This window comes from Ictidomys tridecemlineatus, chromosome 2 (genome assembly GCF_052094955.1).
Source record: "Ictidomys tridecemlineatus isolate mIctTri1 chromosome 2, mIctTri1.hap1, whole genome shotgun sequence".
Taxonomy (NCBI): domain Eukaryota; kingdom Metazoa; phylum Chordata; class Mammalia; order Rodentia; family Sciuridae; genus Ictidomys; species Ictidomys tridecemlineatus.
This window is the reverse complement of record NC_135478.1, coordinates 200,360,296-200,381,711: the sequence shown is the minus strand read 5'-3', so window position 1 is coordinate 200,381,711 and position 21,416 is coordinate 200,360,296. Positions and strand designations below refer to the sequence as shown.

General features: G+C 35.4%; 1 protein-coding gene across 1 annotated transcript; it reads right to left on the bottom strand.

Moving 5' to 3' along the window:
• Positions 1-324: 324 nt before the first annotated feature.
• Bet1 (Bet1 golgi vesicular membrane trafficking protein) lies at positions 325-7,701 on the bottom strand. The gene is made up of 4 exons (XM_005331823.5): positions 7,515-7,701; positions 4,402-4,526; positions 2,060-2,116; positions 325-485 (listed from the first exon to the last, which is right to left on the bottom strand). The coding sequence occupies exons 1-4, from the start codon at positions 7,531-7,533 to the stop codon at positions 330-332; spliced, it is 357 nt and encodes a 118-aa protein (XP_005331880.1). The 5' UTR covers positions 7,534-7,701; the 3' UTR covers positions 325-329.
• Between the last annotated feature and the right edge of the window lie 13,715 nt (positions 7,702-21,416).

Sequence of the window (21,416 nt, the reverse complement as noted above, 5' to 3'; positions counted from 1 at the left end):
TTCTTATGTGGAACATAAACCTCCATTTATGACAACAACAGGATATTAATCTGACAACTAGCAAACAATGGGAAAAAAAAGTTGGTAGAGCAACACTGATTTTAGGCCATCTCAATACCCCTGAAAATAGGGGTTAAATGAGTCAATAAGAAACAGTATTCAAAGAGCACTGTATTATCTAATGTGATTTATAAAACAAGCAAAATTCAGTAATCTTCAATGGAAAAGGTCTAATATTTCAAAATTAGGAATGTTGCGATGCTGATTTTTATCAAAGTGGTACTTTATCCTATTAGTTGGAACAAATTCCAAACTCAGGCTTACTTGCATCACCTCAGTTTAATAATCCCATAAATGACAAAAAAGACAAACAATGAAAACAACATCATATAGCACAGCAGCTTGGTTTGGCTCCCTCTGGATAAAATCTTCAGTTTTCCCATAGTTTTACCTAGAAATCCAGTTGTAGAATCAAATTGTGAATCCTATGAGAGAGAAGAGAAAAAGTAATACTTAGGTTCTATTATTCTACATGTGCACATTCAAGTAATTGAATACACTGTTATTAGTGTATATTTTCAATGACAGTTATTGTGTTTAATCAGTTCAAGAGCCTGCTTATAACCCTAGGTAATCAGCCTGATTACTCCATGCAAAATAAAGCAGTTCTCTCAATGAATAAAAAGCTCTTTCATTACCCAATAGACATTTTTTAAAGTCCCACAGAGTAATTAAAAAACTCAAACTATTTAAGCCTTATTTCAATTATGTGGATTAAAAATCACTAACAATAAAACAAACATTGTTAAAAATAGTAACAAAGGTTTGTGGACTATCTTACAGGATTTTCCCATTATTCGTTATAGCATTGCTTTCCAGGGTCAAATAGGTAACCGCAACCCAATAGAAGAAAGCATTCAAGGTTTAATATGGTTAGTGGCTAAATGTTTAATTTTAATATGGTTAGCAATTAAGATTCTTTTGTTTAGATAACTGACTTTGAAGTATAGTAGAGTGTACTAAGTATTAAGAGAATATCATGCATAGGGAATAGAACGTGGAAAGGACAATAAATATGTGTGAAGAAAAACATCTCTATTCAAATGGCTGGAAAAATCCTTAAGATCAGAGTAGGTATAGATAAGAAATATTACACTTCCACTGAAATCTTAATGTCCTCAGATGAAAAATCCCTGACATAATTAAAAGACTTTTTTGCATACCTCAGTATCCATGTGTCTCATACACTTAAAAACTTATGGTTCTTCACTGGAGTTATGCATCAGGATCTCTGGTGATGCTCTTTACAAAACCATATGCCTAGTTCCCTCCCCTTAAAATTTTGAAGCAGTTTACTTAGTGTGAGAAATAGACATGCATTTACAAGGAGTTCTCTAAGTGGTTCTAGCATGAAGCTAAGGAAGAACACCACTTTCAATGTCATATTAATTTTTGAATAGTGCAATTTTAAAATCATGTGGAGAAACAATGGAAGGTTCAAAGAAGTTTGACATCCAAAAAAAGGTATTAACAAATGAAAGAAGGCTCTAATAAGAAAATATATGTGTTGCTGAGCCTTTTTAGACAAGAGATAAAGGGCTTTGGGCTATTCAAATCTATGAGGACTTTGTTCAGTAGTGAGCCTTAGAAAATTTGAGCAAAATAAATAAGTTTCCATTAAGTGGAAACATTTGGTTGGTTGGATATAAAGTGCTTTTGGATTGCATGGTTAATATATTAGTAGTTGTCGTTACCCATAGAGATTTCTAAGACTACTCAAAACAGTCATTTGTCTTACATCTTTAATATTGTTTCTAAACACAGGGCTAAAGAAACATTAGCTTCCACCTCTCTTCCTACTTATGTATTTGTAAGATGAAAATACAAAAATAAATCATAGCTATTATAAACTGATTAGATACAAATGAATGGTAATACAGAACTTATGATCTCTAGATCTCTTTCAAACGGGACAAAAATTAAAATATTGTTCCTGATTAATAGACTAAATTTAGAATATTAAATCAAATTTCTTAAAGTTAAAATCATAACCACTTACCATTTCAGCTAATAGCTTATTTTGACTTTTAACTTCATGGCCTATTTCAATGGAAAGCTATAAAGAAGAAAACATATACATTATTACTCAAATAATGGTACTCAATTGTTATAAAGTAAAAATAACAATACCATTTAAGCATATACTTTTTCTCAGATTTCACTGGATTTTAGAAAAACATAGTACACTCTTCTCATACTTTGTCGACTAAAATTAATGGAAAAGAAATTTAATCTTTCTACTGGTAATTATGGACATTTTCTATTTCATTCTGATTTCATTACAATATTCAATTCTATGTTTTAATTTTGGTATATTATTCTCTGGCTTTCTTATTCTTCATTGTTTTGTCTTCTACTTTATTCACACAAAAGCATTTACCTATATATTTGAAAAGATATACAAATACCTATATAAGCAATTTAAATCCAGACATAAGTATTCAATGTTTTCTAATGAAACATGACATTGCTTTGAATATGTCTAAACTGACTATTTTGACTTTTTAAATATTTTTTCATTATAATATAATAACAAATTGGGGAAAATGTTACATGTTAATGTTATCTAAATCCTAAAGCTATGCAGAAAAGAGCCCAAGCCTACATAAAATAGCACAAGTAATTTCAGCTGCCATGTAAACCAAAATCTAACACTTTTACACAACAAATTCATCAAGGGATTCACTTCCGAGATATCTGAATAAATACAATCAACTACTAAATATTTGGCAAACCATCATAAGTACTGTTTTCAATTTAATTGGAAAGCATGTGGGATAATATTGATCTAAAACCATATTTAGAATTCTAAAGATCAGAACATGAACCTTCCCCTCAAATTTAACAAATCAAAACTTATAAAGCTAGATGGCCCAAATCACCCAACTATTTTCAACAAATGCCATTCATGTCAAGAAAAGAAATTTCCAGGACACACAGCTTTCTTCTAATAAGGAATCTTAATTATTAACATTAGAGTTTTGTTTATTTTGTATAAACTATTTAATTCTTATGCCCTTTCACATGTTATATTTTCTAAATTATTAACATCATACAGTATTATTAGGTTCTATGATCAACTTCTTTTGATTTAATATAACTTTGAAAACAATACTCTGTTTCAAAATATGATAATCTCCAGGCTGAATATGATTTGATTTTCCCAAAGATTATATGGAAATACCAATTAAGTTTTGGTAACATGGGTTTCTACTGAATGCTTTAGAAGCATATAACATGTTTATTGCAATGAAGAATCAAACACATATACTATTAACATTTTTGTCTAATTACTTTATTCAATATAAATTTACACAATTAATATCAGTCATAAGGAATTACTCTAGTTTCTATGTGGAATAAAAAAGAAAGTACAAAAAAAACCCTACACTCAGGTAAATTTCTTTTACACAGAAATAATACCAAAGCAAATCATTATGCAATAAACACTACAGAAATACGTTCATAAGGAAAAGAGTTACTTTCAATATAGTGATTAGCTAAAGCAATAAAGTAGGGTCTTTCAAGAATAGCACAGCTTTAGTCAACATAGGAAGAAGAGGATGACCATGGCAAAGAGTTGGCATGATCAAAGATATGGGATGGAATGGCAACAGCATACAGAAGACACAAAGAGCACTCTCATTTTTCTGGCAGAAAATATATGTGGATTCTGGATGTTCAAGAAGTCGGAAAAGTTGGAGCCCATATTTGAAGGACCTATTCAGTCAAGGTAAAGAGTGTGAACTTTATTTGGTAAATCACAGAAGTCACCAAAGACATTTCGGAGCTCAGAATGCAATTTTAAAAATACTAAGATTATTTTGGAAATAGTATGTAGCTGAGGTCAGAATAGAGGTTAAGAGATTCTCCCAATGACTCACCCTGGAAACGAGGGCTAGTATTAGAAAGAGAGAAACAGGAAAACAGAGATAGAAACACAAGAAAGCATATGACTCAGTGACTGAAATGACATTCAAAGGCAGAAACAAGAAAGACTTTTGATTTTTTATCTTAGGAGACTAGAAAAAGGAGAAGAACTACTGGGGGTGGAAGATGGTTGAGACATTACTGCAGAATATATATAGTATTTTTCATATTTTAACACAAAATATAGCCAGAGTTTAAAAAAATATTGAAAATATCATATCTTTGGATTTGTCACATTTTCTAACCTACTTAAAGAGGCTAAATTTTGAGTGCTTTTTGACTTTGCTAAACCACAGTATTTGAATAACCATCTTCCTCAGTAGATGCCAATAAAAAGTATATTTATAAGTATGTGATATATGTGTACAAACATACCAATCAAAATGTACACCATGCTAACAAGATACTTACAGATTTTATAGCAGTTACTTTGCTTCTAAGACTCTCGGTGAGTCTCTCATTCTCTTCTTCACAGGCACTGTACCCACTGTGAGAATAGCCATGGTTCCCATAGTTGCCAGAAAGTGCTCCTTCACCTGCAAGGACAAGAGTCACAAGGTTAGTATAGTAAACCAAAAGCCACTTTTGAAAGTTTAATAGGAAAGAACCGAAAAAGACCCCTTGAGGGCGTTGCAGACCACATATGTCTATAATATTCATACTCCAAGTAAATTTTTAAAATTTAGAAACAGAGATCAAACCAATTCTTTCCATTACTTCTCTTAAATAAAGAACATTCAGTTCACTTCAATACATATTTATTAATCACTTACTGATTATTCAGAAGACACTAAAATAGACACTGACATACAAGGATATTGGCACACATTTCCTGCTCATTAGAAATATGTTTTAATAAAAGATCTAAAAGCAGTTACATTAACTACTCATTGAAGAAATCTAGTTTTGAAGGAAAGGAAGAAAGCATAGTGGGAGAGAAACTCTTGGCAGATGGATGGTGTTTTACCAGCATCTCTTTCCCTGAATGGGAAAGAGTCAAGGGGTGAAGGGGAATAAGGAACACAAGCTGAAGTCCTAGGAGAGGTAATAACTTATGGAAAATATTAGTTGAGAGTTCTGTGGCATTTCATTCATTCTTCAACAAATATTTGAGCTATATGTCAGATCAACTACTCTTTTCAGGTGCTCCTTCTAGGGGATGGCACTAGGAATACAGTCCCCACCACCCTAATAAGGTACTTGGTATTCATCAGGCAAACAACAGGTGCAGTGAGCCTTAGAGAGTGAATGCAACATAAGTGTGTTGGGGGGCTGAAACAGGAAAGCATGGTTGAGGGTGTTATCTAACCACATTTTTAAAAAGTTGAGGTCATCAGTTTCCTCAGTAAAGGAAGAAAGGGGGCTACTTGGTGCTCATTTGAATGGTGATCATTTGAAATAAAAAGTAAAGAGAATAATGAAGAGAAATGACCAGGACTGCTCAGGACTACTAGGAGGTTAAAACCAACCTGGTTGCCACAATATGTTGTAATGGTTTCATGCCTCCCAGATGTGTGACCTTTTTATAGAAGAACTCAATCACCTGAATTAACCCTTGAAAACCCACACTGTTAGACTGATCTAGAGCTGGAGGTATACAACACGGGGGCTAGAGAAAAACAGAGTCCCCAAAGTTTGAGAACGCTTGCCAAAAGAATGGTTGAAGCATATATATGGATTATGAGAACTCTATCCATGAGATTCTAATTTAATTGGTCTGAGCTGGGATCCAGATAACAACACTTTAAAAACTTCCCAGGTAATTCTAGTGTACAGTTGGTCTGAGAACTACCATTTCTCAAGTCTATTTCTTGAAATTTAGGAAGACAAAAAAAAAATACATTCAAATGGGCAATAGTCTACTAATGATGTAAACCCATGTGCCCTGGGAGTTGTGCAAAAACCTCCACAATGTGGTCTCATATCCCCTACTTCAATCAAACTAGTTTAATCATCATAATCTTTTGATTATGATGTAGTTCTAGTACAAACCTTTTTTAAAAATTTTGGTCACCCTCCCATCTGGAACTTACTTCTCCCACTCTCCACTAATCAAAGTCTAGTTGAAATTCCGATGTTTCCACAAAGTACATAGTGATCCATCTCTGCAATCTCGGAAACATTCACTGTCTGCAGAACTGGTATTTGGATGTTTAGCTACCACTTTTGTACCATAATTTATCTTTGTACATAGTCCTACTCCCCAGCTAGGTTGGAAAGCTTTGGGGAGCATAAACAAGGTGACAAATGACTATGTAGTTAAAGCTTACTTAATTACACAATAAATGTTTGTTGTTCAAAATCAGTTCTTTTTCACTTTAATGACCTGGACCACTTTTTAATTTTCTTTTGTCTTCTCTTTTTAGAGATTGATCCTATGGGCACTTAAAGCACTGAGCCACATCCCCAGCCCCCCACTTTTTTTTTTTCTTTTGAGATAGGGTCTTGCTAAGTTGCTGAGGCTGGCCTCCAACTAGCGATTCTTTTGCCTCAAGCCTCCCAAATCGCTGGGATTATAGACATGTGCCACCATGCCTGTCTTGGACCACTCTCTATGATCCAAGTATTCATAAAAATGCATAAAAACCTGTTTCTCACAGTACAACTTATTAATCAATGTAGATGTCTACATGTATTGGCAACTTGCACTGACTTTAAATAGCCAACCTTCAGAAAACGCTATTGTTTTTCCCTTTTCCATCTTACAATGAGAATGGTAACATCTTTTTAAAAATATTTTAGGTATTTTTTCCTCAAATATTTCAGAGTATTTTTTCCTACTCTGATTAAGTAGTTTTTTTTTTTTTAAAGCCGCTTAATAGAGAGCTTAGGACCAGAAAATGCTGTTAATAGCTGTGTGTTATCATAAGGGTCCATTAAATCTGCTTATGCTTTTGACTTATTCCTGCTGCTTAGTATGCTGGCTTCCTTAATTCACAGTCAAGAACAATGTGAACTTATTAAATCCTTATCACGTTTTACTTACTGCCTTAACAGTGGAACAACGTTCAGGTAAGAAACTTTCTACGTAAAAATCGCCTTTGACCCAGATCTTACATACCAGTGCCTTGAATAATAATGACACGTACATTTACCTTTGTAACTCACTGTTACCAACATAATCAGTAGTGTGCTTAGCACGCAACACTCACTCTTTATTGAACAGAGAAAGAGAAACCAGAGTCAGGCTTAGGGAAACTGAGCAGTTTCCATAATCACTACTTAGAGACAAAAAAAAAAAAAATACACTACTGAGTTGGCACTTGTACATAACTCAGCTCCAGGTCTACTCCCTCTTACCAACCATCCAAACTTGGTCTGAATTGGACTTAAGAAACTCCCTGAGATCTGGGACAAATTACGTGTTTCCACTCGGACTGCCTCCAAAGATTACCTTCAAACATCTCACTTTAAGGCCCCAATGCCAATGACAGGAGACCCGTCGAGACCCTCCCACAGCCCTATGCCTCCCAGCAAGGCTGTTTCTGGGGTCCCCAAACTTTGAACCTCAGCTCTCTTCTTACCCAGGCCTGCACGCCTCATCCTGCCAGAGGAAGGAGAGAAAGGCGAGCGAGGGAGATGTGGGTAGGAAAGGGCCGGAGTCACCCGGACCTCGTCTTCAGTCCCAGGGGCCCGAGCAACACCAACTTCTTGCCCCAAAGCGCCACGACATCAGTGGAGCCTAAACACCGCGCTGGATGATGGCGTCAGTCGCGCGCTTATTGGTACCCTGCGAGAAGGGTATTGCATGGTATTCTGGGAATTGTAGTTCTCTGGCGACTAGGACCGTGTGGAGGGGGGCGTGGCGCGAACTCGTTTCCAGGAGCGGGCGGGTTTCCGGAAGAGCAGCTGCAGAACGCGGCCCTGGTTCCAATTTTTGGGTTTCCGTGACTGCACCGCCCGCAGAGCCTTGATTTCAGAAGTTAGAGGGCAAAGTTTAACCCTCAGAATCTTCCCTGATTCAACCTACTCCCTTTCACGCCCAGAGTCAGATTAGGGGAAGTAAAGAAAAACTTTGTCCGGGTTTCTTATTTTACAAACTGGTAATCTGTAGGGATAGAAGAAAATAGCCCATTTGTGCCTGGTCACAAGAAGGGACCTAAGGACAGGACCCTTGCACTTCCACTTAGAACTTTTTTTTTTTTTTTAACATGCACGAAAGATATTGAAATATTGCTCGCATCTAGCAGTGTGTCAGATTTGGGGTTTAAAAACTTGATGGGCGCCACGAGTAGAGTGGTGCTGATATAGGAGTTAATCTGAGAATTTTGTTTTATTGTACCATCCGATTTGTCGGAGGATATGATGAAATCACGATTTGGGGGGGGAAAAAATCTGGCTGTGTTTATACACAGCCCACTTTTGACAGTTTGCTCTTGCTGCTTTATGAGAGTGGAATTGAAAGGAAAGTGACCACAACACTAGGAGCGACCAAGGGATCTTTATTACAACAGTGAGAAAGAGTAGAAAAGAGAGAGAGAAAAGAAATAAAGAGCAAGAGAGCGTGAGAAGGAGAGAGAAAGAGTGAAAGCAAGAGAAGAAAGAGCCAGAGAGAGGCAAGAGAGGGAAAGCAAGCGAGAGGGGCCAAGCAGGAGGGAGTTTTTATAGCCAAAATCTAATGAGATCTTTGGGTCTGCAAGCTAAATTGTTGGTTTACAATGATTGGATCATACAGTAGTTGCTAAAGGTGTCATCTTCTGTCTTCAGGCAAAATGGGCAGGAGTCAGATGTGGGTTTCTGTTGCACCAGGTGGGTGGGGGTCCAGTGTTCAGACTTGATGCAAATAGGTGATAAAGGACCAGACAGAGGGGGCTTTGAGTGCCTGGGTTATCCCTGCAGCTAACATTCCTTCAGCCCACCCTGCAGACAACTGCACCTAACAGGAATAATTTCCATAATGGAAATTTCTGAAAATGTAATCTCAAAACAATTTTTGTTTTCTCATGGTCGTTTTTCAACATAAACATGTAGTATAATAGTGATTTAAGTTGTCTCTCTTTTTAAAGAGATCGCCTTTTTTAAAATACACACAAAAACAAATTCTAGTAAGAATTACTAACCTGGGAAATAAACTTAATCCAGTAGTGTTTTGGGAGAAAAAAAAAGTCTTCATAAAAATAAAATAAACCATCATTCTCTAAAAGTAATGGAATTAAACAACGTTTGCAATTAGGGACAACCATAGCAAATAAACATCAAAGATTCAATAAGAGAAATGATAGTTGGGGTTCCTTTTTGATATGCAATTTTTGACGGTCTTTTCTTGTGCTAAAAAAGTGTTCTATAATCAAAACACATTAGAAAATATCATCTTACTAAAAGATAACAAATGTGAAATTATTATTTGTGAAAATCTAATATGTTCACTAAAACCAACTATTTTCTTACTCTTTTGTAAACTATCTCTCTTACTTGGAAGGAAGACAAACAAGTAAAATAGAGTTAAAAGGAAAAAAAATAAAGTATTCCAAAACTGAATTCCAGAAACAGCTGGTTCACATAGAGTTTGTGACCTAGTATTTTGCATTGAAAAGATAAAGCATAAAGGATTAATTTAATACACAGAGGTGTAATTATTAAACATGACCTCAGTTGACGTAGAGACCAGAGAGAATTCTTTTTTCCTTTTTTTCTGTTGTTCTGTTTTTTGTTTGTTTCTTTTTTTTTTCATTTTTAAATTAAAATCTCTAACTCTTCTTGCTGACTGAAGGCAAATAAAATTCTTGGAGATGAATAGCATCTATAACTTTTTCTCTATTCTCATAGGATAATATCACAGAAAACATCTAATTTTCAGAGGTCTCCAGGAGATGACTAAAAATGACTAAATAATATCATCTCCTCTATAGTAATTATGGAAACAAGAATATGAAGAGCAAATATCTGAATTTTGGTATAAAATTACAACCTTTCTTTTTCCTGTTTGTCTTCTTCCTGTCCATTTGTATTACCTCTTCCTAACTAAATTCTAGGACCAAACCAAGGGAACAGCATGCTAAGCTCTCAAACCTGACTAAATAAATGTTCCAAAGTGGTTTTTGAAAACTCTGTTATATAGTAGGTGTTTCATAATCATAAAGCAAATGAGCATCTTGAGCATCGTATTTGAAATGTAAGAAAACATAAACTAAAATCAGAAAGCTCTTGACTTGCAAATGGGCTAAGGAACAAAGATTAGTTTGTAAGCCAGTTATTTGACACTTAAAACATATATTTCCTAGAGACTGAAATCATGCTTATGTCCCAATCCAGCCCTAAAAATACATGTCTCTCCTGATTCCTCTGAAAGCCAAAGTCTATGTGACCTGCAAGACAGCTGAAATGCTCTATATTTTTAGTGAGGGTCAGTAGAATAAAAGTAAATTAGAAAAAGGTAGTTCATTGAAAAAAAGAACTACCACTGACAAAGAAATGAAAAATTTCAAACTATTTTTGTTATTCTTGCTTGAGAACAAGTGGGTTTCTTGAAAATTCTTAAGTATGCCAAGAAAAAACTTACAGAGTTTGCAAAGAGCCACCAACTTGGTCTTCACTTTCTGTAATTCAGAAATATTACTGGCACTGAGGTAATGCTTCTTAACTATGGTTAGTAAAAGTGAAGCAGTTTTAACTAAAAGGACTTCAGCAGAGCTAGCTACATCATTTGCAGGGCACAGTGCAAAATGAAAATGCAGTACCCCTAGATCGAAAACAATTTTTAAAACCCACAAAGAAACAAAAAATATATATAGAAAACAGGAGAAAAGTACAATTAAAGATATTAAAACATAAACCCTTTTTCTTTCTTATATGATCCTCCCAACTTGTCACATTCAATTTGTCATTTAATGTCCTTCTAATAAAGAAGAGAAATTCTAATTACTAGTATGAATTTTACCTTTCATCTTGATATTGTGAAATGACAGTTTTAAATACCAACATAAAGCATTTCAGTTGAATTTTAAAAGCACCAAAAGTATTTAATTTATTCTTAACAGAACAGTGAAACCACTGCACAAAACTAAATGACTTTTGTGGGAGGAATTCCAGAGACTGAACCCAGGAGCCACATCCCTAGTCCGTTTTTTTTTTTTCTTTAGAGATGGAGTCTCAATAAGTTGGTTAGGGCCTTGTTAAGTTGCTGAGGCTGGTTTTGAACTCCTGATCCTCCTGCCTCAGCCTCCCTAGTCACTGGGATTACAAGCAAACAAATGGGTTTTACTTGATGTGCCACTATGCCCAGCAACAGCTCTTTTTACTGCCCATCTTGATATGCACATATTCCCTTGACCTACAGCCTACTGATGAGTTAAGAGTGAAAGAAAGAAAAAGGAAATATGGATTGCTTTATCTTTCCTTCTGCTTCAGTGTCATTATTATCAGTACAACTGGCTAATAAGAGATGAGTAAGAAAGAATAGTATAGGGGTCCGCGGTCATTTTCTTCTTTCTGCAAAGTTCTGGATCAAGTAGAACATGTGATCTTTGGGGGCTGTCAGTACCTAGATATAGGCACACTCTTAACACACTTACCTTGTTTCTTGCTGAACTTTCATGCTTCATGAAGTCAACCATGTTCAGGGATCACTGCAAACATTATATTTGGGTGAAAGAGAACAACAAAAACAAATACTGTCCCTATCTCCTGTGCTCATATGTATAGTACATTGTTCCATTAGACTTCATTTACAGAACACAAGGTCAAAGTTAAAATTATTAAGAATGTCAAAATAGTGACCACAGAACACTAAAACCAAGTGTAGAAGCCTGAGAGACAGTCGCATGCATTGGCAAAGATTGTATACTCATGAACCTGCCTCAGTATTGAGAGAAATTTTCCAAGGAAATAGGGCCATAATTGGTAAATTTAAAAGTGAATAGAAATATTTAAAATGAGAAGTGAAATTCATGGGAAAAGTAGAGTATCATATATATGAAAGAAAGTAGAGAACCATATATATATGATGCCCCAAGGGAAGGAAAGAGCTCTAAGTTACACAGTCCTCCAAACCACCCACCGAACCAGTTTCTGTCTGGGAGTAAATGCTTTATACGGTTAATGAGCCATGGACAAGTGAGATTCTTGTGACTTAGTATGTACAGGCAGAGAAGAAAAAAAGAACAAAAGGAAAGAAAGAGAAAAGGGAGGTGCGGAGGAAGAAGGGATGGAAGGAAAAGTCTTCAAGGTGGTATGAGCCCAGTGAGTCTGAGTGATTGACCGTGATGGCAGGAACAAGTCTTTTTCTTGTTTCACAGCAAGATGTTTCACTTTTCCAATAATTCTTTCACATTACTAAGTCCTTCTTCTGGGAAATGATCCTTCCTAATGTCAGTTCATCAGGAAATGTGATTTTATTTTTTTCTCAATATTTGGCCCCACAGTAAAGCAGTGTATTGTAAAGCTGAATATCAAAACGGGCACTTTGCAGTGGCTGGCCTTTTAATATTCCAATTTTGAAGACGTCTCTGACATTTCTAATACATCATTTTATATTATAGAAGATAGGTTTAATTTACATTGCCTAGAAAATACAAGTGTTATGTTTTAAAAGACTTTGTATTACCTATCATTCAAGATCAATTTAGTCAAGTTGATAGTCATTTTATCTTAATAGTATTTATTATTCAAGAAGTATATTGAATTATCACATTGATACATTCAAACATGAAGCATACGTTTTGGTTTTTTTCCTATAGCTCTGTTAGACACTTTGACAGACATGGAATTTTATCGCTCCACTTACTGACTTATTTTTCTCCCAGTGGTGCAGATTAGTTTTATATATATGAAAGTCTAATTTCTCAATAAGTTGTTCAGGGATTGAAATCTGCTCTGAGTTTTCATGTAGTAGATATTCACCTAATTTTTCTGTTTTACAAAAGATTATGGTCTCATGACTCTTTATTTCTACAGTTGGGCTACAACTGTGTCCCAAATGTATCCATGCAATCATCTCAGTTTCCCTTAGTTTATTGACACGGATGTATTCTCTAGCCAGGACCCAAAATATCCAGTTTTATTACCTTGTCAGTTAGTAACCATAATTAGAGTCAGCTGAGATGGTCGAATTTTATATAGACAACATTCAATTCCTTTTATTCTTATAGACTAAATTTAGTTATTTCAGAACATTAGATAGTGTTAAAATGATTTAATCATTATATTGAGTCATTACTTGACACCCACATTCCAAGATGATTAAGTCTGGTATTCCTTTAAAATTTATTCATGCTTTGCAGTAACTTTTCCTGTAATGGTTCTGAACTGATACCAGCTTCTTGGTTTCTTTTATATATATATATATATATATATATATATATATATATATATATATATCAGCAGATATAGATTATACTACTATGAACATGACATAGGATCACTTGATTTATGCAGTGGTGACATTGTAATACAATGGAAGTAAGTTAATTTTTTCAATAAGTGTCATTATTTCATTTCAATTGTATATTTATATAAATAAAATATTTTCTACTTATTTCTTATACAAAATTAATTTAAGTGAATTTTAGGTGAAATATAACTTAAATTGAAAGGTAAAGCAAAATTTTCAAAATAAAAATATGTTGCTTTGGGTTGGAAATAATTTCTTAAATAAGATACAAAAATCAATAACCAAAAAAGGAAATTCTGATAGACTTCACTACTTGAAAAATATCAACTCCTATTCATTAGACACCACCATTAAAAGAGTGGAAAGACAAGTCACTAAATGGATTTTATTTGCAATAGATGTACCTGACAAAGGATTTAAATGGAGAAAATATGAAATACTCCTGTAAATGCAACAGGAGAGAAGATCAATAATAAAAATAGAAAAGAAAAATTTTGAAAGTTTTTAAATAAAAGAGGACCTCCAACTGACCAATGTATATTTGAAACATTGCTCAATATCTTTAGACAACAGAAAAAATGCAAATAAAAATTGCAACAGAATAGAACTGCATCTTCTCCAAAATGTGTGCCTGTTTGTGTATATAAAATGCCAAGTGTTGATAGAGATGTGGACCAATTAGAACTCTCAAATTTTTCTGGCAGAATTGATGTAACCACCTTGGATAACTGCTTGATAATATCTACTAGAGTGTATATATACATATTCCTGCGAATTGCCAATTCTGTTCCTAAGCATATACCACAGGAATATGAATCAAAAACATAGCGTGGTTTCACTGTTTGTAATAGCTACAAATGAGAAACTATGCAGTTGTCCATTAGGAGAACACATGGATAAATAAATAGTATTGTAAGTTATCCAAAGAATATGCATATATTAGAAATGTGTACAATAAAAATGAGAAAATCCAATACAACATGCAATATTGACGGATTGCACAAACAATATTCAGTGAGAGAAACTTAATGGGAAAAGCACATTTAGAATGTATAATTTCATTGACAAAGAGTTTAAAGAGAGGCACAGCCCACTCACTGTGTTAGAAATCTGGAAATAGGTTAACTCTAGAGTAAACAGGAGTGGGCAGAGGAGGCTGCTGGGATAATTATAATCTGCAACGTAATTTATTTTTTTTGTAAGTTATCCAGAGTATTGTGAGAAGTCATTAAGCTGTACATTTTATATATGTGCTGTACTACAATAAAAATATTTACCAAAAATAAATCCATAATTAAGTTTCTTCTTAATCAATATTAAGTATATATTAAAGAAAGCAAAAGCTTAAGAAAAAAAAAGATAAAGAAAAATTAGCAGGCCCTGGCCCTGGCCCTGGCCCAGACCAATTAAATTAGCTTAGGGACAAAACAGACCATGTCCCTCTTGAGAAAGATTTAGCAGGATACTACCAGATGACATGCTGGATGAAAGAGTGTACAGTGCTGGTTCACTGGTTCATTGTACGATAGCATTTTAATGTGGTAAACTCAAAGACCATGCTTTGCCCGTTGTCCCTCTTTAATTAAAATCATGTTATTTTTCAATTTTCCCCAATCTGCTGGACAACAGTTATCAAATGATGTTTCTGTTTGCCTGTGCCCTGGGAAGCCAACTCTGAGATGGAGGTTAGTAAGCAAGAAGCTCACTGGCCACTGCTCTCAGGATCAATTGCTGGTGGGCAGGGGTAGAAGAAGCTTAGCAGAGAAAGTTGGTGATGGTAAGCTCTAAACTGAGATGACTCTTCAGAGGTGTCTACTCTTTCGTTGACCAGTAATTGAGTGTGGTCTGCCTTGGGAAGCCAGTGCACCCTTAGGCCAGGTGACCCTGCTGCTGAAGGCAATTCCCTGAGAGGCCAGACAGCAGAAAGCTAGAAGCAAGTGAAACCCCCAGAAATTGGGCAGCAACTCCCTCAGTCTTGAGTCAGCTTGGGGTCACCAATCTTCTCTTGAGGGCTAGACCAGCTTACCAGGACAAAAATATCTGTGCTGTTTTCCATAAAATACTTTTAAACACTATAATTTGACTTGAAGAATCACAATGGAACAACCATCCCTGAAGAAAGCATTAAAATTAATTAAAGGCTCTTTTCCCCAACCTTGATGCAAAGAAAGTATTTGTCTAATGAAGAAGGAAAACTAAGGTTCTATAACCGAGACAGATTTGGAGGACAGAAATATTTCCTCCTGAGGATATGAGTGCATGAATGATTTTGAGAGAGGAGATTTTATTTATAGTATAAACCATGTATTATAGATATAATTATATGTATTTTGACACATATAGTTTTGCAAGTTTAGTATATTTATGAACTCATAAAAGGCATAAGGTATAAGATTTTTTGTGTTTGTTCTTAAATGTAAGATGAAGGTACTTAATTAGGTTTATTGGGGTATAGATCTATGGTAATTGTAAAAAGTCATTAATCTCTAGCATATTCACTGAAAGGGATCTAAATTTTATTAATCTCAATTCTTCCTCTTGAGAACAGAAAATTTTTCTCAGAGATAGTTGTCAGGCTGTAAGTGCTTGAGGTCTACTGGTTTGAGACAAACAATTCAAAAATCAGCAGAATTTCCACAAGTAAAGTGGACATGCTATGTTTTGCATGATATTTTGTTTGTTTTTGCATTTGCAGCAGACATTTAGGTAAATAGGTAGAAAGACTAGATATATCAGAGATAAAGGAGAAGTAGACAGAAAAATTCCAAGGTGGACATCATGAAAATTATTGCACAAAACAGTGCTAGACTTTGTGCAACTAATTTTCTTATTTCTTTTTTTTTTTCTTTTGTTCCTTTGCAGCTATATTCTCTGTAAGGTTTCCAGAACTTTGGACAGAGCAGATTCTTTAAGAGATGGATGCCAGGGTCAGGGTCAAGATTGTTATTCAGTAGTGCATTAAGCATGTGTGAGGTTTAGAAGCATTTGCATAATAGCTCCTGGTCACTGTTCTGAGCAAAAGCAGATTTTATGGAATAATTTACAGAAGCAAAGGCTATGTGCTCATTTAAATCCCTGACGCCATCACAAACTGGCCATAAAAGCGAAGGCTTGTCAGTAAGAGCAGTAACTTAAATTCTTAACTTAGGCGAGTTTGGCCATATACGTTTATTCCTACTTATTTTATGTTGCTGAACTTTCTTCACTAAATGGAGATCATCTTTTCTTTGGAAGCAAGGATATAGATCTGATCTTACTTGAGGCACATGGAGTTCTCCTTGTGGTAGAAGGTAGCATCTCAAGTTGTGGCCTCCACATAGGCTGCAGAAACTGTCTACAGATAATTTGAATTCCCTCAGATGTCTGTGTACCCCCTCATCTGGACAAGGATTCTGAAGTTAAATATAATTCTCACATTTGAAAGAAATAGAACATTCCATTATTGTTAAATTCTTCTCCATCGATATTTTTTCTTTTCCATAGGAAATGGAACAAAAAAATCAATCAGTAGTACAAATGAAATCAACGTGTAATCTTTACAGTTGTAAAACAAATGCCATTATGTTCCATTGTTTTCTCACCTATAAAAACTGATGAGAGGAGACATTATGATTTCTTCAATTAACAAAAATGTTCTTTATTCTCCCTATATGTCTTTATTATTAAGGCCTCAAGACTAAAAAAGATAATTTGATTATTGATGATTAGCAAGGAGTTTTGTGGAAACCAAAGTCACTACACAAAGAATTAGAAAAGTTATTTTATAGATGTAGGGGACAGATACTTTGGCACTACTCACTCAGTCCCTCCAACTTTACTAAAGTGTTAACATCCAATCCTGGGCACTTAGTATGTTTGCTCAATTCTAGGATAGCCTGAATTTTTATAGCTCAATTACAAAACTTTGTAAAGAGAAAAACAAATCTTTGTAAATGCTAGTGTGTGACATAAATATTCATGCTTATGCACTCTTCTAAAATCTGGGTCATTTCCAGCTTTATTTCACTTAAATAATGTTTTTTTTTTCTTCCAGGTGCCATCCATTAGAAAGGAATGGTGGCCACACATGGCCATGAATATTTATCTAATTAGACAAACATTATTCCTATATTTGAGAGAACAGGAAAGCAGGAGAAATGAAGAGGCTTTTCTTCCATACCAGAGGATGGTGACTTCTGTTTCCCAATTGGAGGAGTTACCCATCCCACTAGAGGTAAAGAGTAACTTCATGGATGAAGGAAAGTGCCCAACTGATTCTGATGCTAGTGGAATAATAGAGTGTCTGGATAGCATATATTAAAACATCTGTCTCTCCAGAAGCCTTAGAACAAGGTTAGTCAATTTTGCTCAATATTCTATGTGACTCATAGGCAGCCTACAGCAGAAGTTTTATGACTATTCGTGTCAACACTTGTCCTTCCCCCCCCCATTTAAAAACCAGACTAGAGTTCTGTTCATGCAGACAACACCACAGTTGTAACTCAAGGCATATGTGTGTGAGAAGAAAGGGACAGGAAGTGAGTAGCCATCTGTTACTTATCTAGAAGTGATACTGACATCCTGTTCATCATCATAGCCCTGGTCTTTTTCTTTGCTTCCAATTACTAATTTCTTCTATTCTTTTCAGACATTTCTGCCTGAATATGTCACCAGAATTTGAAACTCAATCAGTTTCTCCCCTAAACCAGCTTGGCTTCTTGCTTTTTAACAACATGTTTCATTTCCTGCCACTGGGGCACTTGTGTTTGGCTGTTTTACTGGTGGATGAGGCAAGATGGGAGCTTGGTGTTTGTTCTTTGTCTCTGCCAAGATTTGAAAGTGCTCCTGAAGTCAAACTTGTGAGGGAAAACAATAAGGCAATGTGGTTAATGTAGATCTTTAGCTGCACCCTTGTGATGGTTGCCTATCTAACTTCTTCATTGAAAGTACTGGTCTCTATACTGGGCAAAATGTTTCCTCTGATAAATGGATTCTAATCCATATTGGGGGGTTCATGGGATAAATGGAGGAACTTTCATGAGGTAAAGGGTGGGGGAGGAGGCAAAAGGGTTGGAAAGACAATGGAATGAGACAGAAGTCATTACCCTAGGTACATGTATGACTGTATGAATGATGTGACTCCATGTACACGAGCCACTCACAGCTTTGTAGATTCAAACAGCAATTCTTTATTCCCGAACTCACACCAGCCTCTACACAAACACGTTCAGGGGAAATCTAAGTTCTCCAGCACAATTCACGTCCCAAAACTTTCTCTCCACCAGAACTCAGCGGGAACTCAGGCAGCAGGCACACCCTACTCCCAGCAGGAATAACCTTCAACCTGCAACTTCCCTAAACCCGGATTATTTTAAACCTGGAATGCCCTAAACTTGTCTTAAACCGGAACGCCCTAAACCCAAATTGTCTTAAACCCGGAAACTTCCTAAAACCTGCAGGATACACCCTAATCCTGGATCCACCCTGGTCCTTGAGCAGGGTCACCTTTGTCAAAGACACATGCAATGTCCAAGGCAAGTCCATTTAACATGGGGTACTCTGGCAAGGAAATTTCCATGCGTCATTCCTACTTGGCAATGGCCCTCAGCACATGTACAACCAGAGATGTGAAGAATTCTGCTCCATTTGTGTATTACAATGAATCAAAGAGCTTTCTATTGTCATGTATAACTGATTAGATAGATAGATAGATAGATAGATAGATAGATAGATAGATAGATAGATAGATAGAAAAAGAAAATACTGGTCCCTAGGCCTTAACTGATCAGACTAACTGGCCATTTTTCTGTTAGTCTTATCTACTCACACTGGTGCAAAATGTGCCATTCTGAAATGTCTTAGATGAGTCAAGCTCTAAGCTGCCATTGTTCTACAACTCTGATCCAAAAGTTCTTGCTCATCTGATAATTTTCAAATCATCCTCCCACCTTTCTTGGTGACTTTGAAACTTTACTCCTAACAACCCAAATATCCATCAACTGGTGAGTGAGTAAATCAAATGGAGCTTATCCATGCAGTTATAGCCTGCTGATAATAGGTATCTAATGCCAATCTAATCTAATTATACCAGAAATAAAACTGAGAATTTTCCCTTTGATTTTGGAAACATGAGTATGACCTTAACTTGTCATACGTTTTTTTTAAAGAGAGAGAGAGAGAGAGAGAGAGAGAGAGAGAGAGAGAGAGAGAGAGAGAGAATTTTAATATTTATTTTTTAGTTTTTGGAGGACACAACATCTTTATTTGTATGTGGTGCTGAGGATCGAACCCAGGCCGCACGCATGCCAGGTGAGCGCGATACTACTTGAGCCACATCCCCCAGCCCCAACTTGTCACACTTTTGAGGAACTGTATAGTACACATCTGAGTCTCCCCAACACTTTATTTCCAGAGCTGCCTTCTTCAAGTCCTATACCTCTAACTGGATGGTCAGTCAAAGCACCCCTTCTGTATCCTATTTATAAGGGATGCCCTTCCATTGAGCACAGTGGTGGGCATATAACCCACACAAGTCCAGAGTCCCATGTCAGAGTTGCTTTATGGACACTGGCAGAGATTTGATCCATCCCCTTTATCACAAGCTGCAAAGGTGAAATCTAAGGACTGTTGGCTAAATATCTTTTTTAAATGAAGGAGAAATTCTATCCAATGAGACACCTAAGAGAAGCCATGACATGAAGAACTGAAAGACAACAGTATTATGATGGAGTTAAAACAAAGCTGAAGGTGTAAATAGATAAGAGAGAGAGTTTGATTACATTGTTTGAACTCTAGATCCAGCCATGTCAAACACCAGATTTGCACTGAGCTGTGTGTCAGTAAAGTCCTAGAGGTTTGTTTGTTTTGGGTTTTGCCTCAGCTGAAGTAAATTGGATTTTCAGCATTCAAAACCAAAGGAGTGCTAAATATTTGATCAGGTAAAAGAAATTTTGCTGAAAGACCTTGTGTCTTCAGAGTATATCCACCCTAAGTCAAATGTAATTTTCTTGCTGTTGACAAAAATTCGTTTTTGTTTAGTTCATGGATAAAATAAAAATGAACAGTGATTAAAAAACTATTGGATAATTTCATATGACAGTGATATAATAGGCTAAAAATTAAAATTGGTTCTTTATCAAGTAAAAGATTACTTCCCATACTTAAGGCGTCAATTCTGACATTTGAATTAAAAACATTAAGTAATGCAATGCATTCTTTGATTTGAAGGGAATTATTGCAATCATTATTTGAAGTAAGTCTTAAAGACAAAGCATGAATGATAAATTATGTGAGGAAAAAAATGACCATTTCTGTGAACAATTAACCATTTCCTTTCTTAGAGATATTTACTATAGTTCTTTATTGTAGTCTATTCCAGAGAGAATTAAACATACAGAAAAAAATCCACATCCCAAACCTAATAATCACACAATATATACAGTCAATATTATTTGGGAAGAGTTTGTGCTTATTTTTGCATTAATCACATGAAATAAACTTTTTAATATTTGTCTTCAATGCATTCATTGGTTGAAGTAGTATTGTCTAGTGAGGAATTATTCAATAACCATATGTATTTCCATAGTGCTTTGGGTTCCAATAAGGTAATCAAGGTCCCTGAAGAACTAGTCTTAGAACTGACACAATATCATTTTCATCACATTCTAAAGTACAAAGCAAGTCACAAGGCCAGCCCAGATACAGGGATGGAGAAATAAAATCCACCTTTTGATGGCAGGATCTGTCAACATGAATACTAGGAGAGGAAGCTTTGCAGCAGGTTTGCAAATTGCTATACTTCCGTAGCTCTTCTTCCCTTTATCATTTCTCATATTGCCTCTCTCTACCCTTCTACACCCCAAGAAAATAAAACAGAACAAAAAATTAGAAAGCACTTTTTCTTTAAGTCTGAAAATTAGCAATAATTTCCCTGCAAGACTCAGGTTAAATTCTATTTATCCCTTGGAACTTATATGAATCATTTGAAATTAGAATAATTGATCCTTTCCAATCTTCCAGTTACTTATAAAATATTCAATAAGTATTTACTAAATGTCTCCTACAAGCCCATCATCACTCTGTTGGATGCAAAGAAAAATAAGCCATGGTTCTTACTGTC